Source organism: Fringilla coelebs, assembly GCF_963513975.1.
Source record: "Fringilla coelebs genome assembly, chromosome: 17".
NCBI classification, from domain to species: domain Eukaryota; kingdom Metazoa; phylum Chordata; class Aves; order Passeriformes; family Fringillidae; genus Fringilla; species Fringilla coelebs.
In genome coordinates this window covers 12,485,568-12,513,531 of record NC_140043.1, presented here as the reverse complement: position 1 = coordinate 12,513,531, position 27,964 = coordinate 12,485,568, and the positions used below count along the sequence as shown (strand labels likewise).

General features: G+C 41.8%; 1 protein-coding gene across 4 annotated transcripts in view; it reads right to left on the bottom strand.

Moving 5' to 3' along the window:
• The window catches only part of CLIP1 (CAP-Gly domain containing linker protein 1), a 60,877-nt gene that overhangs the window by 11,190 nt on the left and 21,723 nt on the right, over nt 1-27,964 (bottom strand). For 2 of the 4 annotated variants that reach the window (XM_084217141.1, XM_084217142.1), the window contains exons 4-20: nt 24,273-24,397; nt 23,066-23,282; nt 20,053-20,250; nt 19,590-19,693; nt 19,022-19,082; nt 17,945-17,977; nt 14,442-14,546; nt 12,203-13,147; nt 10,947-11,063; nt 9,999-10,056; nt 9,674-9,757; nt 8,912-9,068; nt 8,171-8,336; nt 7,866-8,081; nt 4,626-6,860; nt 3,345-3,482; nt 2,089-2,195 (exon numbers count right to left, since the gene is read on the bottom strand). In XM_084217141.1, coding sequence (XP_084073267.1) covers nt 2,089-2,195; nt 3,345-3,482; nt 4,626-6,860; nt 7,866-8,081; nt 8,171-8,336; nt 8,912-9,068; nt 9,674-9,757; nt 9,999-10,056; nt 10,947-11,063; nt 12,203-13,147; nt 14,442-14,546; nt 17,945-17,977; nt 19,022-19,082; nt 19,590-19,693; nt 20,053-20,250; nt 23,066-23,282; nt 24,273-24,397 — 5,066 coding nt within the window. The remainder of the gene's footprint in view (nt 1-2,088; nt 2,196-3,344; nt 3,483-4,625; nt 6,861-7,865; nt 8,082-8,170; nt 8,337-8,911; nt 9,069-9,673; nt 9,758-9,998; nt 10,057-10,946; nt 11,064-12,202; nt 13,148-14,441; nt 14,547-17,944; nt 17,978-19,021; nt 19,083-19,589; nt 19,694-20,052; nt 20,251-23,065; nt 23,283-24,272; nt 24,398-27,964) is intronic. The other 2 variants (XM_084217143.1, XM_084217144.1) reach the window with 2 other exon arrangements.

Genomic DNA, 27,964 nt, shown 5'->3' with positions numbered 1-27,964 from the left:
CATCTTTCAAAAAGCACAAAAGATACCTTTAATTTCACTGAATAGTAATTTTTATTACTCTTTTGTTTTTTAAAAAAGGAGATGCAGTACTCCTGTGTGCCAATACTACAGTCCTAAACCCTGACTGGAATATTAAAAATACTTTTATAACTGGGGGAAGTAGAAGAACCCTTACGTCACAAACTTATTCAAGCACTTCAAAATACAAGGATCTGTTGTCTCTTACTGGGCACATTTAGACAAAAGTCTGATTTCAGTTCAGCATCTCATGGGACTCAGATTTTTCAACCATTCCTTCTACCTGGTCTCACTTTGTCAAATTCCCACCCTGATCCCCCTGGACTGGAGCAAACTGCTCCCACCTCTCACAGTGACTCCTGCTGAGCAGGAGCACACCTATTTCTATCCCTGCTCCCTTGCTGAGGTGCAGCACTCTCTCCTCCTCCTCTTTCTTCTGGCATTAAGGCACAGATTATTCAGGGTGTTAAAAAAACCCACACCCAGTACTGGGGTCACTGAAATGCTCCTGAGTTCATGGCAAGGAGTTCCCAAGGGGTGGCCCTGGGAGCAGCCATGGGCACTGCAGCCTCCCCTCAGCCCAGCCTTCTCCAGAGGACACCCTGTCCCTGTCCCTGTCCCTGTCCCTGTCCCTGTCCCTGTCCCTGTCCCTGTTCCACCACCTGCTCCAAAGGCACCACATTCCCTCTGCCCTCCTCACCTCACCCAGCTCCCCCTGAGCTGTGCTCTCTGCCCACTCTGCTGCTCAGCAATCCCTGTCACCACGCTCATTCTGACTGTAATTAAAAAAGGGCAACACACAAAACCAGCAAAGATCAATTAAAAACTAGACAACCTTCCCTTTCTCCCCATGGTCTCAGCTCTGATGATCAGAGGCCACATTCAATCTAAGAAATAACAGAATTAACCCCTTCAGAGTGATCAGAGTCCTGAGAACACCTGGTGGTGCTGGAGATTTTCAAGGCAGCATCTCCTATCAATAATTCCTGCCTGGCAAATTCCAGCCCAATATCTGCTGCCTTTCCATAATATCAGAGTCTCCCTTGCTGTTCCAGCATCAGAGCAACCAGCAGACATTTACTGTGTCATTTCCCACAAGCACTCAGGCAGGAATTGCTCCTGGAAACAAATCCTGCCTTTCTCAAAGGGTCTGTGCAAGGCCCCAGGTTTTCCAAAGCCACAGTCAGACACTGAATCCTGTGAGCTGGTGGCCCCTGTGCCTTGGTGTCACCACAGAGCTGTCACAAAATGACAAATGGAACTACAATAATAATAATAATTACTCAGAGCTGCTCTTAAGCTGTCAGCAAGATTCCAGCTCTTGCTCCGTGAGCCAAGAAATTCCTCTGGGAGCACAGGTGGAAAGTGATTTGTGATTTAATGCACGACACCTCTGGGAGCTGGGGATGTGCAGCCCCTGCAGGGCAGCAAGAGCTGGGATCTTTATTCCCTGTGGCACAGCAGCAGCTTTGCTGCAATGAGATTCCACAGGGCAAATGTCATGATTTCAAATGCTTTCAGTTCATTTGTGACCAGTGTTACACATCGTGAGCCTGTAGTATGTCAAATGCTGGTTTTCAATGAAGCAGCTGAAATAAAGAACAATTAACTCAAGTTTTATATCCCATATATAGGATTTGGTTTACACCATTTAGGAAATAAATACACAATGGGGCCACAGAAACAAACTTCACAAAGCCATCAATGAAAAATAAAAGCAGAGTCAAGTTTCTGTGAGCAAAGCCACCTAAAACTCCAAGTGCATTTGTAATTAAATCAGAATTCTCTTCTAATAAAGATTTTAATATTATCTGGTGCCCTTGGGTACCCTCCAACAAACAAATTGTTTCAAGCTATCCTCCAAGGATTTGCTTTAATTCCCTTCAGCAATTTAGTAGCAACATTCTCATGGCAAGTTTTGCACATGCCAAACATTTGGCAAACAATTTTGCCCCAATATGCTTTATAAGTTAGGATACCAGAAAGTTGCTGAAAGACAATTTAAAAAAAAAAAAAAAAAAAAGTAAATGTACCCACAAAATTGAACAGATTTAACAGTGAAATACTTACAATTCTTTTTTAAGTTCTTCCACTTTCTTGTTCTTCAGATTTAGAAGCTCTTTCGACTTATTAAGTTCCTCTTCATTTTTCAGGTTGTTTTGTTTAAGCATGTCCAACTTAAAGAGGAAAAAAACCCTCATTACACCAACGAAACCACACAGTTCTCAGGAAACAGCCCTCAGCCAAATGGAGCCTTGAGCTCTTTTTTTTTCTATCTTTATATATATATATATATATATATATATATATATATATATATATATATATATATATATATATATATATATATATATCTTTAGCCCCTAAATGAACCCAGCCTGCTGTCTGGACTGATGTGTGTGTCCAACAACAGATGTTACAAGACCTCTACATTCAAATAGAGCAGCACAAAGAATTCCAAGCCCACTGGAGAGCGGTTTTCAGGAATGTGGGGCCAACTCCCAAGGTAAAGCCCACCTCCATTAACTGCTGCAGCACTCAGAACATTATTTGTTTTTTAAATGCAGAGCTTATTGCTAAAACCAGCTGTCCCCTTGATCTTTATTCCTCTAAGATAACTCATGAATTCTGCTTTTCCATACCTTATTTTCTGAGAGTCAGGAGGGCTGAATGCTGTGCCTGCACCCCAGGAAATGAATTCCTTGAGGAGCTCTTGCTGCATGGGACGAGGTGCTGGCCACGGATTTCCTGAGCTCGTGTCCCCCACAGAAACAGCAGCAGCTCATGGAGCTGATTTGTTTTCATGCACCACAGAGTGTATTTATTACATAACAGATAATCTGCAGCCATTCTCATGGCATTGCAGGACCCTGTGGATTTTTTTAATCCAGGAAGGGAACCCCTCCCACACGAACGTCACCAATTGCAATCCCACTCTGGCAGATCCCGCTGGAATCGCCCCCGTCCCTGCAGTGGGGGCAGCCCAGCTGCTCCCCCCCAGTGCTCTGGCAGTGCAGAACAGCAAAGGCTGAGGGCATCCTCCCCCTCCCAGGCCCTGGAGCAGCACAGAGTGCTGGGAAGACATGGACAGGACACAGATCCCAACGGGAACTGCTGCACCTTGGACTGACACCACGTGCAAAATACAAAATGACCATGACCAGAAAACCATGTGCATTTTCCATCACTCTGTGCTCATCCAGTAATTTTTCACAGTGGGAAAATGACAGAATCCTCTCCTGCCTATTTCAATTCTCTCCAATTCAACAGTTGCTCTCACAAAGCAGGCAAAAAACTTTTCACAGAAGAGCATTTAATGTGATTACTTCATTCTGCAGCTTCTGGTTTGTCTGTCTTGAATTCTCCAAAGAGGCCAAAGTTTCAATCTTCTCTTTGTGAATGGCATCCTTCTCCTTGGTCACCTGCTCCACTGCCTGGAAAACATCTTCTGCCAGTTTGGCCACCTGGATATAAAAGGAGGTGGGGAAAAAACCAGTTATTCCCAACAGGAACTCTGACAGCAAAAGATCAACACTTTATGCACAGCTCCGTGGTTTGTCAGCTGCTTCCCAGGTAAGCAAGGACTTAAACTAGGAATTTATTTGCATTTTGGAGCTGCATAAACTACAAAATGAACTGAAGATTCAATTTTATGCAGAAACAGATTATAACCCCATGCTCATGTCACATCTGAGGAATTTTAATTCCTGGATTTCTCATTATCACCACTGTGATTGCTCTCAGATCTCTCACCTCTTCAGGCAGTAATAACAACATATATTCACTTCCAACAGCCTGGTATATTTTCAGAAATATGGAATTACAAAACCTCAAATATTTGGAAAATAATGGAATTAGAGATAAAGCCAATTATTGCATTATTTCAGTGTTGTTCATTATGGCCTCATAAAGGAAATACTTCACAATGATATTAAAATACTTAGGCAGGTATAATCTATAGGATCTCCTGATTCCAATTTGCATTTAATGTGATTTTCTGGGCTTCAAGCCACACAAACTGAAAATCGAAGTATTTTATAAAGAATTTGTTGGTGGTGAATACAAAACACTTCTGTGAATAAAAAGAACACCAGAATTTTTAACATCATTCCCTTTCTCTCACACTGCTTTTATCCAATTACATTTACAGAAGCAGCACATTCTTTCATACTTTTGGAGTAACTCAGATTGGTAGTTTGCTGGAATTGCACATAAAATTACACAAAGATCCAATTTAAAACCTTATCTATCACTACTTTGAATTTTATGTTGCAGAGTCCTTCACCAGAAGGAGCTGCTCAGCGTCTCCTCCTAGATTAAGGGAACACAACTTCCTTTTATTCACAGTTTGCTTTCTTGCAACATTCAGCAACAACAGAGGCTTTTGTAGTTAAAAATATTAAAAAAAAAAAGAAAAAAAAAAGTGTCTTTTAGACTCACAGTTGCAACTTGCAACAACCCCCAAGTACCACAGTGGGAGAGCCCACAGCTGCAGTGTGTTATGAAGTGCTGAGTGTGCAGTGAGGTGCAGGCAGGACACCGGGGGTTAGTGCTCAGGATTAGTAGAACCAGCCCCAGACTTGACTTTTAACTATGAATTTCAATACCTCTGGTTTCTGTACTACTGCTTGGGCCTGGAGAGTCTCAATTTCTTTTACTTTCAAAATCAGATTGTTCATTTGCTCCTGCAGCATCTGATTTTGGCCCTGAGACTCCAACAATTTGCCTGAGAGGTCACTGTTAGTTTGTTCTAAAAGTTTAACCTCCTTATACAGTCTGTAATAATCCCGGAAGATTATCATCCCCTTCTCCTTCACTAGTCCCTCCTGACTGAGGAGCAGATTTTTCTGCTCATTCCTCAGGATCTCCAGGTCCTGAAGGTACTCAGTTCCCTCCTTCTCCATCAGCTCCATCTCGTGCTCAAGCACATCCATCTTCCTGGCGATGCCGCTGTGCACGCCCCGGAACTCCGCTGCTGTTTTGGACACGGAAGCAAAGTTGCTCTTCAGTCTCTTCATGTTGGCAGTGAAATGCTCCTTCTCTGCACAGATGACTTGTTCCTCTCTCATTATTTCCACCAGTTTCATTTCACATTTTTCTTTCTCCTCAATGAAAAGTGTTTTCTCAGCCAGAACTTTATTTTCCTCTCTCAGCTTTTCTAGCTCCTTCTCCAAGCAGCAGACATTCCTTTGAAGTTCTGTTCGTCCCAACAGAAATGATTTCTCGTCCAGTTTTCGAGCTTCCTTTTCCAAGGTTAAGGATTCTTTCACACGAGCCACCTCTCTGTATAATTTCTGACACTCCTCCTGCAGCTCATCCCTCTCCCTGGTCAGCATTTCCCTGGCAAAGGAGCAGGTGTCCAAGGAGGACGACAGGACCTGCTCGGTGTGTGACGCAGCTGCCAGCTCACCTTCTAATGCTCTTCTGGAATCCTGGGCCTTCTTCAGAAGATTGGAAAGGTCACATTTACAGGCCATTAATTCTTCATTTTCTACAGTCTTCTTACTGAGTTCTCCCTTCAGGGCTTCAATGGAATCTCGGAGTGTGGCACTCTCTTCAGCCAGAACATTCCTGGACAAGAGGTCCAGCTCACGTTCCCTCTTCAGATCAGACACTGCCTTTGCACAAGACTTGTTTTCATCAAGAAGCTCCAAGTATTTTGTCTCCAGTTCCTTCCTCTCTTGGAGAAGAGCCTCATTGTGCTCTTCAATCTGCAACAACTTCTGAAGGACAGATTCCTTCTCCAAGGTCAGCTCGTTCATTTTCTCAGTGCAGATTCTCTCACAAAGCTCAGCATATGCTGAGGCCTTCACAAGCTTCTCAGCAGTTGCCTTATTTTCATTGAGAAGTTGCTCCCTTTCAGCCAAAAGCCTTTGTTCTGATGAGGAAAGAGCCTCTTTCTCTTGATGTAAGTGATTACATTCCAAACTGAGTGTGTCTCTTGAAGCTTTCATTTCCTCAAGGAGACAAGTGAGGCTCTCCAGGGAATTCTGCAGCTCCGCGGTGTCGCTCATCGCTTTGGTGAGCTGGGTTTGCATCTCCTCTTCTCTCACTTTTAACACTTGGTTTTCACTGACTGCCTTGTCTAAACTCACTTGCAGCTTTTCTGTGCCTTTGAGGAGCACCTCCTTCTCCTCCTGCAGGCCTGTCAAGACCCTGCCCAGCTCCTCTTCCAGGGCTTTGTGTCTGTCTTGAAGAGCCAAGAGCTCCCGTAGGGCTGACACTCTCTCTGCAGCCAGAGTTGACACTTCTTGCTGGAGCTCCCTTTGGTCTCTGGCCAGGGCCTCACAAGAACTTCCCAGCTTCTGGATAACATCATCTTTGTCTTTTAGAACTGCATCTTTCTCTTCCAAAAGTCTCTTCTGATAACTCTCCAGCTCTTCCCATTCTTTGACATGTTTCTGACACGCCACATCCATGGCATCTTTGCTGGCCTGAAGTTCCTCCAGCTTTTGGAACAAGGTTAACTCCAAGGACTGGAGAGCCTCATTTTCCTGAGCTGCCTTCAGCAGCTTGGCCTGCACTGCCTCGAGTTCAGAGAGCAATTTGCTTTTCTCAGAAACCAGTGCTCCCCTTTCTGTGCTCTCCTGCTGGCTTTTGGCCTCAGCTTCTTCCTTCTGCTTTAGGATTCTTTTATTTTCTGCCTTCAGTTCTTCTTGGTCTTGTTGCATTAACGAAATCTTTGATTCCAATTCTTTAAGTTTTGATAACAAGGGACCTCTCTCTAATTTTAAAGTATTCCCCTCCTGTGCCAAAGTCTCTTTTTCTGATATCAAAGCCCTCATCTTGTCTGACATTTGTTCGATTTCTTTTCTGGATGAGGCTAACACAGAGCTTAAGGACTAAAGAAATAAAGTCGGGGAGAAGGGAAAACAAAAATCAAGTCAAGCAGACAAATGAGAAATGTGCTTTAAGGGCAAATAGAGCAACTTAATTTAAGTTTTACAAGTGCATACACTGACACACAGTGCCTGTTTGAACTCAACTGCTGACAGACACCCCTGTTACATTACAGAACACTCATCATCCACAAGAAGTTTTTAATGGCTAAATAATATTAAAATTATCATGGTTTAAAGGTTTCTCCATCTAAAATTTCATGTCATTTATAAAAGTACTCCCAATAAATTGACTGACTGTAAATTGTTCAAAAGAAGAGCTGCAGAATGATTTCACGAGACTCTAAGTGAATTAAAATGCAAGGAGTTCTATTAGAAACTGACTTCCAGTTCTCAGTTTCAACTCCTCATGATTTTCTGAAAAATATGTTGTCGTGATCCCTTTAATTCAAAACACCACATCAGTGCTGTCAATATTGTGTGTCAATTTATACACTAAATAATTTGCTAAATCATACAGCAAAGATTATAGCAAATAATTGCTGAGGCATGAAAGCAAGCAGTAAAGTCAAAGAAACAGGAAGAAAAATTAAAATTGCTAAAGTCAAGCTACACACTGAATAGCTGCAGAACATACTACAAATAAAAGGTGTGTAGCACTTCCAAATGAAGTAGTTCACAATGCATCTTAAAATCCAAGCATATAAAAAAACCAGGGAATGACATCTGGCTCCAACTGGCTGTGCTGAGCCAGATCTATGAACATAAAATATTAACTGATATTAAAGAACTGCATCTCATCAACTCTTGTGTAACTGAGAGAAGAACTAACAACCACTTTGTCCTGTGGGCTTCTCCTCCCTCACCCATATCCACATACCCTGGCAAAGTTCAAAACAGAAAAACTACAAAAATCTGGCTATGAAAGGTTGAAGCAGAGAGAAAACGAGTCACTGAGATAGAAAATTTAAACTTTAAGTCACTTGCAGAGTGACAAAAGCCACTTACTCTGGCCTGCTCTGCTTGTTTCTGCAGCTCCTCAGCCTGTGCCTCCAGCTCGCTGTTTTTCCTCTGGGCACTTTTCAGCGCCTCTTCTGCATCCAGCAGGTTCTGCTTCAACCCTTGGATATCTGCTTCATGTTTAGCCACCAGCTCAGAAATTTCTTTTTCATGCTTTGCCTGAAGATCTTTGTACTGATGTTGGCTGCTCTCAATCTGCTTTTCCTGGTGGAAGGTAAGACAGTAAAACTCAGTTCAAGCAGCAGTGGGACCGTTTTTCTGCACAATCTCAGTACTTTTAAAATTGTTCTTACCATGTCTGTTAAACGATCCTGTAGAGTTTTCAGTTCTGCTTGATGAATCTTGAGAGCTTCCTGCTGACTCTGCTCAGCTTTCTGTGCTGTCTGCTCCACGTTTTCCTCAAGCTGAGCAGCCTTTTCATTTGCTTTTGTGAGCTCGAGCTGTATTTGCTCCAACTGCCTGGAAAGACCAAATGAAAGAACATCACTTTTTGCTGACAGCACCACAAGCACAGAGATAAAAGAGCCAAGACTGTGCTGAAGTTCTATATTCTGACCAAGCATTTAGAAAGAGATTTCATTGTTGAACAGATAGAGTTCTGTGAAACAGGGAACACCAAGTTATTTTCCCCCCAGTATTGTACATGCATTTTTATTTGGGAAAAACCCCTCGCATTTTCTCTCACAAAAATGTGACCCAAGTCTTTTATATATCTAAATAAACTGAGTTTATCAGTTAATCAAATAATCATGAAGCACAATCACAAAATAGTCTGGATTATTCAAGAGGTCATTTACTGTGGGCAATAAGAAGCACCTTATGTAAGAATTTTGGAATTATCAGTGTTGGATGCTCTTCAAATCACTCCCAGGAGATTGTTTTGATGGATTTCGTTTGCTAGAATAAGCTCACTTGTCATATCAATGTGACATTCAAGAGCATCTTGTTCAGATATTTACAGAAAAATAAAATGAGAAGCTGGGAGTGTGGGAGTGGAGATGTGATGTGACAATGCTCTGGCAGTGATGAAATACCTTTCTTTCGACCTCAGCTCATCGTTCATTCTTGTGAGCTGGGCAGAGCTGTCTCCTGATGACTTCATGATCTCTGCAATGTCATTTTCAAGTTTGGCTTTTGCTTCCATCAGCTGCTGCTCCCTCTCTTCTCGCTCCCTCAGCTTCCTCTCCATCTCTGAGCAAAACAAACGTGGTTAAACTGTAAATTCTACAGGAAGGGTATGCAAAGAACAGCTGGAGAACTGTAAAGAACTAAAACCAGCAATACTGATGCTCCAAACTTCACAGATCACCCCTTTAAAAGGAAAAATGATGATTGCTTGAACTGGTAACTGCAGCAGAAGGTTAAGGACTCTGCAGCAAAGAGAGCTGGTCATGAGCCCTTTGTTTCAGAAGTGATTCCCTCCAGGCCATGAGATGTTGTACAAGTTCTGCTGTCTCAGAGGGGAAGGAAGCAATGGAGGAAGAGACCTGCAGGTCTTGCAGGTGAAAGCACTCATCAGCTGCTCAGCACAGCAGCAGAAAATGAACAAGGAAGGGAACACACAGCTCCAGTGAAAAAATGCCTCAGGGCAGGGCAGGCACTGCCAGGGGCAAGGGCAGCCTTGGGATCACTTCTCCTGTGGCACCACCACCAGGCAGGGTTTGCTTCAGGGCAAAATCCCCCTGCACTGGTTTTACAGAGATCTAAAGAGATGAAAGGCACAGCAAAGCCTCCTACAGGCTACAGAGCATAAAGCTGATGCATTTCCAGAACATTTCATTCCATCCCTTCCTTACCAGTCAAACTAGACTTGAGCTGCTCCAGTTCTGAAGACATGAGTGCAAACTGCTCTTCTTTTTGGTTCAGCTTCTTCACTGTTTCTAGGCAAGTAAAATTTGGAAAACAAAGTTAGTAACTGCTTAAATGCAGACACTTCTACCTACTTGCAAGGTATGTTACCCTTCAGAGAGGCTACAAATAATCCTGTCCTTTCCACAGCCCTGAAAGTGCTGTGACATCAGCTATGAGCTTGAAAGTGTTTAAAAAAGCCATTTTCTTCCATTTTCTTGGCATTTAATTTCTGCAGCTTTTTAGTTCTCTGTTTATTTTAGAAGTACATACCTTGCATAGCTTGTTGAGCATTCTCTGCTTCATCAGCTGCACTAGTAAATTTTTCTTTCTGAAAAATTGATAAAAACTTAATGTAAGGCTTGGTAGTAACAGTACAATTCAACCACTGAATCTGTATTTGGTATTTTTCATGTACAAATAGAACACTCTTTGCTGTATCATACTCAAGTTTTTGAGTTACAGCTTAGCACAGATCTTCCCTTGCCTTGGCTGCAACTCCCTCAATATTTAAAGCAACTCCTCCATCAGCTGCCACAGATTCCAGGGTGGGAAACAAGAATTTGGGTTTCGATCCCTGCTGCTCCCAGGCTGCACAGGGGACATCTGCAGCCCTGTGAGCCATCTCCATCAGTACTTTTGGTTCTTTACTGTTCCAGCTTTACCACCAGGAATTGATGCCAGACAATGAAGAAGAGGGAGGATTTTCAGGAAGTTTCCACCAAGTTTGAATATTTACTATTGGCCATGGAAAGACCAAAAATCCCATTGTTTTGTCACTAATGCCATTGTAGTTCCTCAGGGAAACCCCACCCAACAAGACAGTATTTGGAAATTTATTTAAATGTCTTTTAAAACCATTTATAAGAAGTGTGTAGCAAGCATTAATTGGCACAACAGCTACAATGAAGGGCCATTAAGTGTTCCTTAATGAGCAGTCTAAATTTAAACTGCTGCTGCTTTTGATTTGGTTTAATTTTATCTACAATCCATAAATAGATGAGTTCTAGTTAGACAAAACACCTGATAACATAGCACTGAGGTGAAATGCTCTTTTTATTCTGAGACAGATGCCATTAGCCATGAACCCTTCCCATTTTTTCCAGGAGTAAAACACCTTTGGAAGGCTTTGCTCAGAGCTGATCCACAGACTTCCATTACACTCTCACCATGAAACCCAAAATCCAAAGAGTAAAGTCAAAATTTTGGGGTATTACTCACCAAAACTTGAAGCTCCTTTTCCAAAGAATCTTTAACTTGATTTACTGCACTCAAGTTTTTCTCAAAGTCAAGAAGCTTTTGCTCTTTGCCCTGCAGTTCTTTGGCCAGATTACTGGCCTAACAAAGGTGATGAAATGGAGTAAAATAAAATGAGAAACATGAATGAAAAATTAGGAAAATTAAAAGGTGAATCTGAAAGAAATAAGTGTAATATTAAAATCACTCTAAGATGAAAAATAAAAAAAAATTAAGAAAAAACCATGATGGGTTAACTGAGTGGAGCTGATTTCCACTGATGACTACATACATCACAGCACTAATTGCATCTTGGAATAGATTTGAAATCATGAAAATTTAGTTTTATTTTGGCATTAATTGTGAATACATTATTTAATGAGAGACTTTTTTGAATACACTCACAATTTCAAAGTTTCAGCATTAGTTCAAGCACTACTTTTGGTTCTTTACTCTTTTCATTAGTTGAAATGATTGATTTGTGCTTCAATTGGCTGATCAAATCAATACCCACACACAGGGAGGGAATTCCTGTACCACACCCAGGGGTAGTGCAGAAACCCAGTGTGGCCTCAAAAAAGAGAGTCAAAGGCAAAAATTTGGTATCTTGGAACCACCTGTGAAGAGTTTAGGAAAGCTTTTTCCAGTTATTTCCCCACTACTCTTCACTGCCATCAGCTTTACAGAGGTGTTTCATCCAAACCCAAGGAAAATCCTGCACCAAGTTGCAGTCTGTGGCTCCAAAGTGCTGTCAAACAGTGCCAAAAACATCCCTGCAGAGCCTTGGCCTAAAGAAAAGTTCCACCAGGATTTTCTGTGCTTTCTTTTGTTTTAAAAGCCCCTCCCATCATCTCGTCAGAGAAGGGGAAAGGTAATGGAGGAAATATTTCCCCACTGAGTCCCTGTCCTTGTGTCTATTCCCAAAGGTTAAAGCCTTTCTCCCAAACAAGCCAACAAAGTAACTTCTCCATAACAGGAAGATTTCAGCACAGACATGCCCAAATCTGCAGCAAGGAAGAGCAGAAGGAATTTTTTTCCTTTTGCTGATTGGTGCAGGTGGAGCAGCAAAACCTGTTGAGATACGACCCAGGTACTGCTTCTCTAACCCTCCTCAGATGGTCCCAAGATACACAGTCACTAAAACTCCTTTTTTCTGTGATGTAATTCCTACAGCAGATTAAAAGGGTACAAATGTAAAATAAAAGCAAAAGAAAACGAAAAGGATGGATGTTGATACAAACCTGGCTAATTCCATCACCCTTTTCAGTCTCTAAAGTCTGAATTTGTTTCTCAGCTGCCTCAAGCTGCTTGCTAAGTTTCTCGATTTCCAATTTACCTTCAGAATTGGCTTTCTCAAGTGCAGCAAGGTCCAAAAGCTTTTCTTCAGCAGCTTTGATCTGTGGTGTAAGACTATCAATAACTTTGGTTTGTTCATTGTACTTGGCTTGCAGTACCTCTAGCTCCTTTACCTTTATCTCAGCTTCCTGCAATTTGTTTAAAGTGTCTTCCATTTCTACTAGATGCTGATCTTCCACACTTTCCAGTTTGGTCTTCAGGCTTTCCAGGTTTTGCTCTTTCTCCTCCGTGACTGCCACCAGTTTTGCTTTCAGCGACTCGATCTCTTTCAAGTGCTGAGATCTCTCATTTTCCTGCTTCACTTTTAGATTTGCCATTTCGTTCTCATAGTCTAATTTCATCTTCTCAATCTGAGTCTTTAACTCAGCAAATTCTGCTGTCTGAGCCCCAACACCTTTGCTGAAAGAAACTTTCAGCTCTTCCATTGCTTGCTGATGGGAGGCAATTGCAGATTCCAGCTTGGACTTCCACAGCTCAATCACGTCGGAATTCTCCTTATTGGCGTGGTCAAGCTTGGTTTTCAAGGATTCATTTTCCTTTGCCATTCTCTCATTTGAAGCTGAAAGGGACTTGATCTCTTTCTGCAAGGCTTCCTCACTAAGGCCAAACTTCTCTTTCAGCGAGTTCATCTCGTTCTGATGTTCTTTGCCAGCTGCTGCCATTTTTTCTTGCAAAGAACTGATTTCTTGTAGCAAGGAGAGAGATGTGTCCACGTCATCGATGTGTTTGCTGGAATCCAGCCTCCCTCGGAGCTCAGCCACCTCCTTCACCCTCAGTGCCAGGTCCCTCTCCAGCTCCATGATCCGGGACTTTTCTGACACTGTGGCCACCTATGATCAACAGCATTTGAAGAAAAGAAGAATTATAAAAGATACATTTCATACAAGGACACTCAGGCCTTGCTGAAAAGCTTCCACCGAGCGTTGCAAATTACTTCCAAAAGGGAGAAGTGTCCACAGTTCATATGACAAACATCTTCTATTGTCTACACACACAGAATTTACTAAAATTTGTTCTTCTGGTAGTATCTAGAAATAACTTACTGAAAAGTTTACAAACCACCCTGATGGGTATAATCAATGATTAACAAAATGTTCCTCAGAACCATTTTAAAGCAGACTGGAAAAGAATGGAGAACCTTGAGGTCTTTGTTGAAACAACTCCTTCCAAATTCACCTCACACCAGCTGTAAGACTGTCAGAAAATGACAAACATATTTTGAACTGATAAATCCTCTGAAATCCCTTCTATATCTGCTTCTCTCTGAAAAAGTGTCCTGGCACTATCTGAGCTTTTCACTGATTGTTGGAGCAATTTTTGCTACAGCAAAGCTCCCAGAATTAATTCAAATTAGGAAGTTACTGCTTTGACCTCCTGGAAAAGATATTACTTACCCACAGTTGCACTTTAAAAGTACTTATTACACATTAAATTGTTGGTTTTATATTCATCCTGGGTTTTTCTATTCATCCTACCTGACCTTCAAGAAAATCCCCATGTGTGAGCATGAATATTTGTGTGTGTGTATATATCTCTTTCTTCTTAAGAACTGACATCTGCTGAACTTCTGACTTGGCAGCAAGTATGTCAGTAATAGTCTGACAGGCAGCAGTATTAGTAATTACTGGGAAATCCATTAAAAATTTTTATCATTGGTGGGAAAAGAGAGCTAAAAAGCCACTGCAAACTATGATTTAGCAAAGCAAATAGTGCAGCAGCTACTGAGGAGCTCAGAAGCCAAGCCCCAAATACTCAGTTTGTGTTAAAAGGACTGGCATGTTCAATCTTAGGTTTTTCGGGTTTAATGAACTCTGCTAATTTTTAAAACGAGACACTGAATGTTCCCTTCCGTCAGCTCATGATCCCATCTTGCTACTTTTGGATCCGAGGATTACTTTTGCAGTGTGAAGACATCTTACCTGAGTTCTTCAACGAGTCACATGTCCAGGCACACACACACACCCCATGGAAGCTCAACATTAATCCTAATTTTTTACAGTGTTCCAGCTCTGGCTACGGCAGGAGCAAGGACCTGTTCCAGCACGAGTCACCCCCGGCACTGTGCCATCAGAAATCTTCCACAACACAGATCAGGCTCGTTATTCAAACAGGGAAAACCATTACCCTAGTGTCTTCTAACTCTCTCTGGAGTTTGTCAGCTTTGGTCTTTTCAAAGAGCAGGCTCTGTTCAAGCTCCTTAATGCGGGCATGCTCCAGTTTGGTCTGCGTCTGTTAGTGGAGAGGGAGAGGAAGAGAACACAACGGTGCCACCATCACATGCCAGCACAAGAGGAGGAGCCACATGCAGGCCGTGCTGCCAGAGCCTTCTAACAGGTGAGCAGAGAGGATGCAAGGGGGGGAAATGGACAGGAAAATGCTATGGATGAGGAGGATGGGCTGAAGGTGTGAATGGATGGGCGTGTAAAAATGAAATCAAATGTGTAAAATAAATAAATCAATAAAATGAACAGCAAACGGAAAAATGGGAACAAAAAAAGTTTCATGCAGCTGAGTAGAAGTTATTTATCAGTACATGAAGTTTTCAGCACAAATTAGAATAGTTATGTCAAAAAATATATATGTGCACATATATCTCTTCCTGTTCTAACAGGATGGTGAGTCCCTTTCCTCGTCATCCCACTACCTTTTCCTTTAATGCCTCTGGCTGACTTTATTAAAAAAAATACTTATTAACAAGGGGACAAAAATTCTCCACTGAAGCTCATGTGACAAATCAAAACTTTAACTTTCTTTTTTTGAAAGCAGCTGTCTCTAACTCTCAGCCATAAAAATGCTTCTGGCCAAGATCTGGGAACATGAAGGCTCCTCTGTCACTATGGCTTGAATTATCTGAACAGAAACAGAAAGAGAATGGTTGTCTGTAACTCCAAAACCCTCCCTCTCTTCCCCCTCTCTTCTCCTCTTTCAGGAAGGAAGCAAGCAACAAGATTCCTCAAAACTAGATAAAAAAGTGGATCAGCCTGGTTGCTCTGCAGTTATGGATGTCTAAATATATTGAAGAATATGTGGAAGTAAGAAAAAAGCAAGATCTTTGGAATTCTAACAGGTTCCTGAAGAGAAATGGGACACAGAAGAACCCAAGTGAGCAGGTACCTCCTGCTTTTTGCTCATAAACAGAATTTTTAGCAAGAACACAGAATATCTGATATTCTGGCTTGATATTCAGATAGTCCCTGAGGCCTGCAAGAGAGCCTGAAGTTTGGGAGATGCAGGGAAAGTCCAGCAGGTAATTCAAACCTGACCTGCACCTCTGAAGTAGGGAAGAGAAAATAATGAAAGAGAAATATAAAGATGGGGATGAGCTCCTTATCTGCTTCTCCAAACACAGAATTCCTTCCAGCAGCAGCAAGTTCTTCCTTCCAAAAAGCATCCAGACATCCAAGGGGGTTAATTTTTTAAACAGCTGAAAACAGTTGGCCATGTTTCTATGGAGCTCCTTGGTCCACAAACTTGAAAGTTGCTTCTTAGATGTGCTGATGTTTTCACTCTGTAGCAGGTCTGTTTCTCTCTCAGTGGAAGATCTTCAGGGTGTAACAGGCAAAAATGCTCCAAGAACACAGATTATTGTTTTTCCTGCCCATAGCCTTTGAAAATGGAATTAATTATTCTAAGGGAAATAATATTTAATAAGTGGCTACAATTCAGTTTTCTCTCTGACACAGATCAGTGTTAGTTTTGATCCACAACCAAACTGTAAGTAAGCCTGAAAAACAATCTGCTTTAAAAGCTGGAAATGCAAACCTTACTTGCTCAAATTCACCAAGGGGATCTACTAAAACCCAAGAAATCCCAAATCTCATGGTTATAGAATTTCCCCTGTGTGCCTTTGGAATACGTAACCTTAAGTTTTTTTATGCTACATAAAACCCAAAGTCTTTGATCATTAATTTTATGGACAGTGCTTTACTGCTCCAAAGATCAGACAGACCATCACTGATTACTGGGTTTTTTAAAATCCCATCTCTTATATACTACAAAGACAAGTAAGTTAAAATCCTGCCAAAATGGAAATAAAAGATTAAAAAAGAATCCTCCAGAGATCTTTGTTTGACACCTTTTTCCCCATTTAGAGATGAGAGATTATCCTTTAATCAAATCTGATTTCCAAGGGACAGATTCCAGATTTACTGAGGTAAAAATCATTGCAAAATTTTGAACTGCTCAAATTTTTCTCCTGATGATGTAGAGAGAAATTCTTACTGATTATGGTTCTCTTTGAGGAAACCCAGAACACAGTGAACTGATAAGAGAAAGTACCCCAAAAAGAAGAAAATAATTTGATTGTAAAACTTAACTCGGATGGAAAAGAAAAGCAGGAAAGAAAAAAACAGACAACAAAGCCAAAGGAATCATCTTCCCCTTCTCCAGAGCTTCACAATCAGGGAAGTGATGTGGAAATGGGATTCTGACTCTGCCTTGAACCTCCCAGAATTCCACCCAAACTTGGGGGCCTGACATCAGCCTTTTCCAGCACCTGTGTGCTCTGGCTATTCCTTCACTCCAGAATAAACCTCCCTGTGAGGTTCCCATCAAACTGGGAAATTGTGCTGAGGCTACAAATCCTGACAATCAGTTCTAGGATGGGGCAAGGCACCCTGCAGTCCCCTCGTGCTGGGAGACAATCACAGGACACCACCAGGACCAGGGAGTGTCAGCCTGGAAACTCCTCTGCAGAGTGAAAATGTCCATTTTGAATGGAAACATCAGAACAGGGAAGTCAGGAGAAAAGATGGGATCAAAGAAGGAGCACACAAAACAAGAGAAAGGAAGGGCACATGCAGATTTATATCTAACAAAGCATCAGCCTGATGGGGAGACTGGAGGAGATCCAGATCCCTGAGGGATCTCAGCAAAGGGAACCCCTAAGGATGCACAATAGGATCCAGTTCTGGTCCTGAGAACTTCCTGTCTCGGCTGGGGATGCAGCAGAGGAGGCAGCCTGAGATAAATCTGCCTTTAAAATTCCACTATTCTGAGCTGGAGAAGCAAGAGGGCTCCTTACACATCTTGCATGGCCATTTCTGTTATCAAGTAACACATTTTTCCTACATAATTAGAAGAGGAACTACATGAACATACAGTAAAATCAGACAGCTTTGTAAAGTAATTGTTCAGAGGGTTTAATCATCTTTCCCCTCAGGATTTCATACAAGAAAAAGGAAACAAATATAGGGAGATGAAGAACAGACAGATTTTTTCCCTCAGAAAAATTGTCATCTATTGAACAGCAGCAAGATCTCATAGGAGAGCAGGCAGGATTTTGTGAAGAAAACAGCTAAAATCCTACATTTAAATTAAGGTCACTTCAGGATGCTGGTCAGTCATGTTCTGCAAGCTCCTGGACTCCTCAGTGAGTTGCAAAGGTTGTGACCTTTAAGAATTCCAATGCCACACTGGCCCTGTCTGCAGTTAATGGGCATTGCCACGTTTAGTCATTACACACATTCTTTCCAAGAAATGTTGTAATTGCTCTGAAAGCAACATGCACACAAATACCAGAGTCAATGTCTCAATAACAGATTATGCAGTTAGTGAATCAGTATAAGCATTTTCTGCACACAATCTGTTAACATGGGATGTCTCTGCACATTGAAGTGCCCTCTTACATTTTCTGGGTCTTCCGAAATCTGCCTCTTTCGCTATCAGTAAAATTAAAAAACAAACAAACAAAAATGTTTCACCTGCAGACTCAGCACTACCATTCCAACACAAACAACAGAGGACTTTCCATCAGCTTGAATTCAGTTTAAACCCCCAAGTTAAGCAGCTTGACAAACCAGAATCTTTAGGATGGTTTGCTCTGATTATCGATTGATTTAACAGAAAATAAAAAATTAAAATATTTCCATGGACTTAACAATAAAAGGAGCATTCTATGAAGAGTCTAGATAGGTATCTTAAAATGAATGAAAGACTAAAATAAAAGAAATGTTATATGAAATGAGTATTCTTCATAAGGCTAGCACTTCAATCACAAATGCTTTACAGCAACACAGTTAACTAAGTTTGTACTTTATGCTGTGCAGGAAGTTCTAGTATCTTTCTGATTAGACAATGGAGTAGAGCAATTAAAATTATCTTGCTTATTAATTGGAATTTTGGGATAAAAAACCGGCAAGTGCTCAAATACCTGACAGCAATCCTTCCCTAAATGTTTTCTATTCTGATTGTGCAATAACACACTGTGCTGTAGCCCAACATTACAATTCCATAAACAATAGATAAAAGTTGCACACATGAATTGTTATTTAGATTTTATGTGCAAACTCTCAAGACAAAACACTCTCCATTAATCAACCTTCCCTAAGGGAAGCACAGGAATTACTCAAGAAATTGATCAAACAGGACAAGTCTTCGATATTCATTTTCAAAGGCAAAACTATTAACTTGCAATTTTGTAACTTCAAAACGATTTCTTTTTCTTAGTGGTTATTTTTAACAGCAAAAGGTAGAATTTTCTATGAATTAATTTAATTTCTCTAAGTAACTACAGCCTTTCCATAGCACAGCCTTTGCTAAAGTGTGTAATTGAATTTGAGGTGCAGTCCTGCAGTTTTGGGACAATTGGCTCACTAAAGGGCTGCAGAAATGGGCATCATTTTCATGTGGCTGAACCAGGATTGCATCTTTTAATGATTCCTGCCCTCCTGGATATCCCTTTTACAAAGCTGGAGATATTTTACCTCTAGGTCTCCTTTGGTAATGGATTCTTCTTCCACACGGAACTGAAGGTCTTCAACTTTCCTGTGGGGACAACTCATTAAAATTCAGGTAATTTTGGAAGCAAATGTTTTCAAGCTCACTTTTCAGTGGAAATCACAATGACAGTGACAACATTCCCACTGCACCAGCAAACTGCCAGGAACATTAAGGAGAAATATCTCACAGAAAGCATGAGAGGGAGGGAAATGTCTGTCCTTAAAACACTACCAGTGCCAAAGCAAGGCATCACTACTCCTGCAGCTCTTAAGAGGGTATTTTGTATTAAAACCCTTTAAATCTTCATTGATTCTCTCCTTTTGTCATCCTTCTGGATGATCTGAGGTCACCTAAATCAGCAGCTTGATCTCACATGCCATATATTCTACCACTCATGTAGGAAACAGCCAGAAATTCAAGACACATCCAAAGCATCCACAGGACTTCAAGATGCCACAGACCCCAGCACTGAGAAACATGTCTGGATCAGGATGAACAGCAAGATGCACAAGAAGAACATGAATTACACTAATAAGGACAGTCTGGGGTTACCTTTTCTCTTCCTCAAGCTGATTGAGGAGCTCCACTTTCTCCCTGTCAGCTGCCTCCACCATAGCTCGGAGCTGGTCCATTTTTGCCTCCATCTCCAGCACGTGCTAATCAGGAACAGGAACAAAACCAAAACTTACTAAGCTGGGAAATACAGGAAATTTTCCAAGTTATGTACCTGTACCTCAGTAACCAGGATTTGGTGAAGTGATGGGCCAAGTGATAGGAATGTTATCAAATATGGACATGATCAAAGACTGTGGTGAAGTTCAATAAAAATGAGTTAAATTCAGTGATTTGGTATCTCATCAAGCCAAAAATCCCACAAGGGACTTCTCACAGGTATGGATTATTTTACTTTTAGCACACCACCTCTTACTCCCAGCCCTTTTCAATAAGAAAATCCCATTTTGGAGGTTAAGTCCATTGTGTTAACTCTGTTTCAGAGGAACAAAAACTCCCTCACCCGGTCGTGCCCATCGCGAACCAGAGCCAATTCCTGCTCGATCTCCCCGACGTGACTCGTTGCTTTTGCAACTTCTGCCCTCTCCAGGTCCCTTTCTGCCAGGAGCTGCTCGATGTGCTGCTGCTTCTCCTTCAGGGCCTCCTGCAGGGCCGTGGTGCCCGAAATTTTTCTTGCATACCGGGAAGAGGTTTCTGTCAACTTCACAAAATAAATGTGTTAAAAATCGTTCTGCACCAAGAGAAAGGAAACAGGGCTGTAGTGGGCACCTCCAAACCCACAAACACAGGGTTAGTAAAGCAAATGCTTCCTGGGACCTACTGTACCTTCTCCTTTTACACTTAAATGACTTCCTTTTCCAGAATTTAACAGTGGCCACCACATGTGGTCAGAGCCCTGTAAGGAGGAGCAGCCGGAGGAAGAGGCAGGAGGGATGAAGTGAAAATAAAAGGCCTCAGTCAAAGGTGTAGACACACAGAAAGGCTGGCTCAGGATGCTCCTAAGCATCTTTTTGCATTAAAGAAAGAAAGGCAGCTTCCTAGCAAGCCAAAAACATCATGTCTCTATTGAACAGGTCATTCTCTTGGGTCACCAGCAGCACTCCAACACTTCCAGATGCTCCATGAAAAGCTTTGGGAACTCCCACCAGCATCTGGCACCTCTACCATGGCAAAAGCAGCCAGGATGAAGAGCATTTACCTTGACCTAAAGCCAGCCTTACAGCTAAAACCTTGTGAAGAACAACAGCTGGTATATAAAATAAAATATATGTTTCTATCACTTGGAATTAAATTACTTCTGGGAAAAGGATCTGGAATATTAAGTTTCAAGAATTCAGATTAAAATTCATCAGGAGAACTGTAGCTAAAATGAAACCAGGTTTTCCTTGACCTTGCCCCACTGGAATCAGTACCAGGGAAAATTCATTATGGCCCTACCAGCTACACCCTCATGAGTTCCTGAGCTAGAAGGGAAAGTAAATAACCTGAAATGACAAAGCAAAGTGAGCAATAGATGTGAAAAAAGCAAAAAACTGAACAAAAAAAAAAACAACCCAGTGCTGTTCATAAAACCTGACTTTAACAGCTGAGAAACTTGACCAAGTATTAAATGAGAATGACAGCTCAGTTAATTTTTTTTAAAAAACCCAAATCATGAAGATTTACTGTTGTATCCTGTAGCTCTGCTTAATCACCCAAAACCAGGAGCATGATCCTTCCAGAGATCAAAACATTGACTAGCTGCCACAGCCAGCCTGGAAAGCTGGCACTGGCCAAGAGCCCCAGCTGAGAGCACAGCAGGGATTATTCTCCTGCCAGCACAGACACCTCCCCTTCCCTGCTGCACAATCCCTGCCCCAGCTCCTGCCAGCCTGGATCCCACCCTGCACACTCTGCAATCCAGTCACCAGACAGAATAAACCCTCTTCACTCTGATTGTTTCAGATCCTCCCAGTTTCCAGAAAAAAATCCCATTCCAGAGTGTATTGCTTTCTAACAGTTTTAGGTCTTCAAATCACCCTTCACTCCCAACTGCAAAACAAATCCAAAACTCTTCAGAGAAGCTTCAGATTCGGAAACAAACACCAATTGCATCAGACAGCTCCTTAAATCATTGGATCACCTACTCTGACAGCTGCTTTTATTACACAGGAAAAAGAAAATAGAAACAGCCCTGAACAACTGAGCAGTCAATGTAAGAGTCCAGAAATCTCCAGAAAAATTTTAGTTTTCCTAGAAATTGAAGGAGAAAAAGTCTGCTGGGTCAAAACTGATTACAGGAAATCTCGTTTCCCCAGCAGCTTAACTTTTAAAGAAAAAGTCTCAGAATTATTTGGACAATCCTTTTAACTTGGATGGCCACCAAATGTTCACACTGCCTGAGAAAAAGAGTGGGAAGAAAGCTGGAATTTTAATTCCAGATAAAATGGATTATAGCAGCTTTGTATTTTATGACCTAAATCATGCAAAATCCCTGGGACACAACAAAAAGAGCAAACAGATTTTAGACACTCACAAGGTGTAACCTGGGGATCACAGCACATGGAATAAAGCATTTGGTTCCACGTGTTAGTGCTGTGATCCCAAACTAGAGGGCACTCTGCAGCTGCAAGTGCAACTTCCAGAATGGATTAAGTAATGAAGTCCCACTGTTTGTGCCAAATAAAAATCCTTTTTGTGGCCAGGTATTAACCCTGGTGCCCTGACCGACTGCTGACCTCTGTTAATCTACTTCAGTCCTGCAGGACCAGGGTAAGTAACCTCTCTGGGCACCTGCTGGTCAGTGGGACAGTGGGACAGGGAACCTGCTCCACATCATTGGGAGTCACTCCTTCCTAATTAGATCTATGGACTGTGGTTTCAAAAAAAAAAAAAAAAAGGAAAAAAGAATCCAATTATTTCTATGTTTTCAATTGCCATAAAAGAGATTTCTCAAAATTCAGCCTTCCCAGATTTCCATTTTACTGCTGCAAGCCAAGATTAGGACATTTATGTAACAGAGCAACTTCAAAAGGATCCATAGTAAGTGTATTAGGTGGAATTAGTACTGTGTTAGATTTCACCTGAGCCACTGCACTTGGCAACACTCAGCCCTTATAAATTCACAGGATTAAAACCAAATCTAAAAGAAAAGAAAGAGGCTTCTTGTCAGCAGAGACTTGGAAATCGCTCCTGCTGCATTTCTCAGCTGACTCATCTCTTGAACAGCAAAAGGAAATTTTGAAGATTTTAGCCAACGTGAAGCTTCCTGCTTAAACAAACCCAGTGTGACATCTGGAAGCTTCAGAAAATGAATTAAATGCAGATTGCAGCCAGAGAAATTAGTTGGCATCCTAAGCCCCTTTCTTATTGCAATCACTCCGTTAGCTTGAATTAAATATTCCACTACTCAGCTGCTCTCCAGGGCTAGCTAAGATTTCCTCCCTCCGTGCACAATTTGAATGAGGAGCACCGTGAGCCGAGCTGGGCGGGCCCGGGCCGGGAGGGGGGAGCATGCGAAGGAGAAAGCAGCTTACGAGTCCTGTGCGGCTGGGCTTGCTGCTTACGGAGGAGGCCACGGAGCTCAGCGAGCTCAGCGAGGAGGCGCTGGGGCTGCGCTTCAGCGCCGTGGGCGTGGGCAGCACCTTGCGCACGGCGGGCTTGGCCTTGGCCGGGGTCGTGGAGGGGAAGCCGATCTTGGTCACCTTGTGCACCGGGGCGAAGAGCCCGTACTTGGGCTGGCACTGGAAATACCTTCCAAGGGCAAAGCAAGCAGAGGAGAGCGGGAGTTAGCTTCTTTTCTGGGTTGGTGGAGAATTCTAGATCAGGAGTATAAAAGTGTTCAAGGCATTGGATCGCAATTCTATTTAACACCCGTATGGGAAAGGGGCTTTGGGAGTCTCAAACGGCATGATCACATCAGACTTCAGAAATTCAGAGTAAACACTACGGCTCTGGTGTCTAAAAAATTCCATTCAGATTCAGTTTTATATCCACAGCTTTCTCCTTCATCACATTCCTCTGAACTGCCAACAGATGCGATGGCTCAGAGTTAAAAATAGAAATCAGCTTTTAATTAAATCAAGTAGTTTTATATTTTATTGCATACATACCATTTATGTATATTTGATGATAGAGAACATATATTTTTGGTTAAATATAGACAAAAACCACTTATAATTTTAAGCTGTGATCACCTACGTTAAGGTGACACAATCTTTGTAAAACCTCTTTTTAATGAGGTTAAAGACTACTCCTTATGGCAAATGAGAAAGAAAGTTAAATTGTGATGTGAATTAATTCTGATTGTGACATTGGAGGGAGCAGCTACACTGCTCCCATCTCTACCAGGAGGCATCTGCTGGAACAGGAACTTCCAGCTCCTGGGATGCTGGAAGATTTCCCTTAAGTACAACTACTGGATATCCAGAGATTTTCTTAACTGAGCATTTATTCCAAGCTGAGAAATCAAACAGGCATTTAAAAGAAGGAAATTGTGTTTTCCATTACCAGACTATGAATAAAACTCACATGGGAGGAGAGATCAGCTCATCCCACGAATGGGAGAGAAGTGTTGGCGTCAGAGAATTCAAACCATTGCACACCAACCCTCCCCACCAGCAGCAGACAAGGCAGCTTTAGAGCCTCCCTCACTCCCCTGATTGAAAATTTCATGGAAGATATAAAAACCCAGAAGAGAATACAGAGAAAAATGGCATAAAGTAAATGTGGGGATGCACCAACCTCGTGCCGGCCACAGCTCCATCGTTCTTTCCCAGGGGCTCATCCAGCTCCACCCCACACCACTCTCCTTTAGCAAAGTCAGTTTCTCCCAGGAAACGCACGACTCCAGCTTTTGTTCCTCCGACCTGAAGCAGTAAGAAACACACCTGCATTTAATGCTTTCCAAATAAAACACCAAATTCAGTGAAGAAGCTCTTGGCACAGCCATGTTCACAAAGCACAGGAATGACATAACCAGTTCTTATTTCAAGCTATGAAATTTTTTGTCTGTGAGTTTGTATTAATGTTGAACAAATACTGATCTTCACAACCAAAATATAATTAACAAGAGGCAGTACACCCAATGTTCTGAATGCAATAGTATTTTGTGCTAGTGTTTCACATAAATTTCTACCAGCAGATTAGGAGTTCTAAGGTCTGTTTGCTTCTTATTCTAATTCTGTGAGGAAAAATAAAAGAAATGAAATGAGAAAAAATTCCTTTCATATTTTCTCTAAGGAATAATTCGGATAAACTACATAGTACAGCCCTCTTGTATTTAAAATAAAAGCATGATACAGAGCACTTGGCAACACTGTAGATATAACCAGCTATTTGAATCCTTGGGGAGAGGAGTTCATTTTATCTTTTCTTCACTTTCAAGAATAAAAAAATCCAACCCAAACACTCCTAAATGAAAGCCTACAAAGCAGTGGCTTTCAAACTTATCATATGAAATATTTACAGCCATTCCAATTACTGGCAATGGCTGTGAGCTACAGCTTTTCCCAATTCCCAGGGGATGGAAGAATTAAATTAAGCAAAGAAGGAAAAGGTGTTTGTGGCTGACACTTGCCAGGAAGAGCCACAGGATTCCTGCAGTTCAGGAAGACAATATGCTGTGCCCCAAATTTGTGCAAATCTGTTCAGCCTGCATCCAGCATTGTGAGAACAGGGACACAGTGATGGAAACCTCTTCAAGAGATTCACAGAATTCCACATGGAAAATGCACCAATGGTTTGAAAATGTCCACCTGTGTTTTCCAGCACACCTTGTACAACCAGGAATATTGTGAGGCCTTGGCAGAGAGCTTGAATGAAACCTCCTGTTAAAGACTGTAACTCTCCTTTCTATAAACTAAAAAGCAAATTATTATTTAATATCATTTTTACAGCAGACATTCTATTTCTTGGGGGAACTTCCAGGATTACTAGAGAACAATGAGCTCCTTGTGCTGTCAATTAAGGTGCATGATCACAGCACATGAGAAAATTCACATTATTCCAGTTGGGAAGAGTTTAGTCATGAGGTCACCTGTGAGGAATCAAGGACTTTACATCTCCACAAAGTCCCAGGTCAGTGCCCAGGAGCTGCCACACACATTTGTACTCTGGTGGCAAAATGAGGCTTCAGCTGATGAGGAAAAATAATCTTAATCCACACAAACCTCAGAAAAACAGGGAGAATAATGAACTTTAAAAAATATTATTCAAGTGAGAATGGGGGGCAGAGGCACCTCTTGTCCACACTTAGGGTGGCAGCCCCTCCTCTCCATTAGAGGCAATTCTGGAACAACTGCAGGTCACCTTCAGATCCTGCTTTAAGTGGCACTGTAGCAAATTATTACTCTCCATGGAATAAAAACACACAAAGTTTACAGTTATCATGACAGCCTAATATAGTAACTCGTAGAACCTTTGGTATTTGGTGTTCTTGGCAGAGAACACACAAACAAGCACTAGGACTGGCTTAGGAAAAAGAAGTGTAACCACCCAAAGAGTTCCAGAGAATCCAGATCTCTGGCACAGTGGTGAGGAGGAATATATAACACTGATAAAATAATCCCTGAGAAGAACTACCCCTGAAGTGAGGGACATGGTATTCACCCTCAGACACCAGCTACTTTTTCTAGAGGGTAAAAATCTTAAGTACAAACAAAAAAAAAAATTAATTGCACTATCAGTCCATACTGAGTTCCAAGTTCTCCTCCTTATTCCTTTTCTAGCAAGTCTGGGTAGGGGTTTTTGTCTCTTCATGTGAAAAGACTGGTTAGTTCTGGTTAGAAGCTATTTACCCACTCAATTTTGTTCTGTTTTCTACCTGAAAAAACAAGAGTTAAATCAAAAGAGGCTCTACAAACCCATTTAAGAAATTAGACAGGAAAACTAGAACAATGGCCTAGATAAGGAGCATCCCTTCAAAGACAATAGTCAGGTTTGGGGTTGCACAGAGAGATTCCTCAAGCTCCTTTTCCACAACCCCTGAGCCAGGCAATGGAATTTTTTTCCTGTTTCATGGTGTGTGTTTGTGTCTGTGGTGATTTTTTTAAACAAAGCCAAATTAGTTACCCAAGCACAGGCACCCAGCACCTCTCCACAGGAAGGTGAGTGGGGTCAGTGAGGTAAGAGGTGTCTGAAGCACTGTGCTGGAACAGGATAAATCCATGCAGGGATTCCCAGGGACAGGAAAAACTGCTGCAATCTGTTCCCTCCAACTCACACTGCAGATCATCCCCTAAAGAAGTGATGCTGGCTCCAGGATAGCACAGATTAAACTCTCTGTAGAATATTCATCCTTTTCTGTTTCATACCTTGGCCCTGCTCATCTTCCACGTTTATGTAAAAAATGGGAGGAGTTTGTTACGAAGAGACCACACTCAAACCACAAACTGGGAGACACAACCTGGAGGAATCTGGCAGTGCCCAGCATCCCTGGAACTGCTCCAGCCCCTGCAGTGACCCAGGGCCTGGTGGGAGCCAGGAAATGCAGGAATTCAGCTCCCAGAGCAGATGGGGCTGCTCAACACCAGATTCCCAGGAGGAGCAGCAAAGTGACTCTTCTGGTAACCATGGTACCTGGGTTATTTTGAACAGGACTCAAGGGAGGATGCCAAAGAATTTCTGCTTTTTTCCAAACCCAGTCCAGCTTCTTTGAATAACCAGCTACTACATTTCTCTCTCTGCACATTCTGTGTGTCCTTACAAGAGCAGGAATTGGTGCACCCTGTGGCTGTTATGTGCTCAGAGATTCAGTGAAGCTCTATATGGGCAGTTTTGATCAGTTTTAAGCAAAAGCTTTCTAAATTTCAGCTTTAAAGACAGGTCAGCCCTCCTTTATAAAGCCTGAGACTACTGAAGGCCTCCAGTCATTCACAGACATCTCTCCCAAAAAGTGTATTTATCTCCAGCTGCAATTAGTACCTGCAAGTGACAACACCTGCCTTGAGAAGAAAATAATCATCATTTATTCCCTTGGTATGTGAGGTGTGAGATGTTACTGTACAAGACAGTGTGGTAAAGGCTCTTCATGAGTTGCTGTACATATACAGACTTAATAGTGCCATAAATGGGAAAAAAGATCCTGACATGATTAAACTCAACTGTTCAAATCAATATGAAAAAAGAATTGTACTTACAGAGTACAGCATCTGTTATACAAAAATTATTTTTAAAAATTGGGAGAATTACAGCAAAAAAAGGTAAAAAAGCCCAACCCCAAACCAGCTGCATTTGCCAGCAGATCTACTTCCCAGTACTATACGAAGGACTAAATAAAAAATATCAGTTTCTAAAAGAAATAGGAGAAAAATATTAAAAGGTTTCTGGAAGTTCTATGAAAAAACAGAGCACAACCACCACAAAGACAGTTTTCCATGACCTTCTTTCATGCTAAGGCAGGTCACTAAATAATGGATAGAGAAAAGAACTGCCAG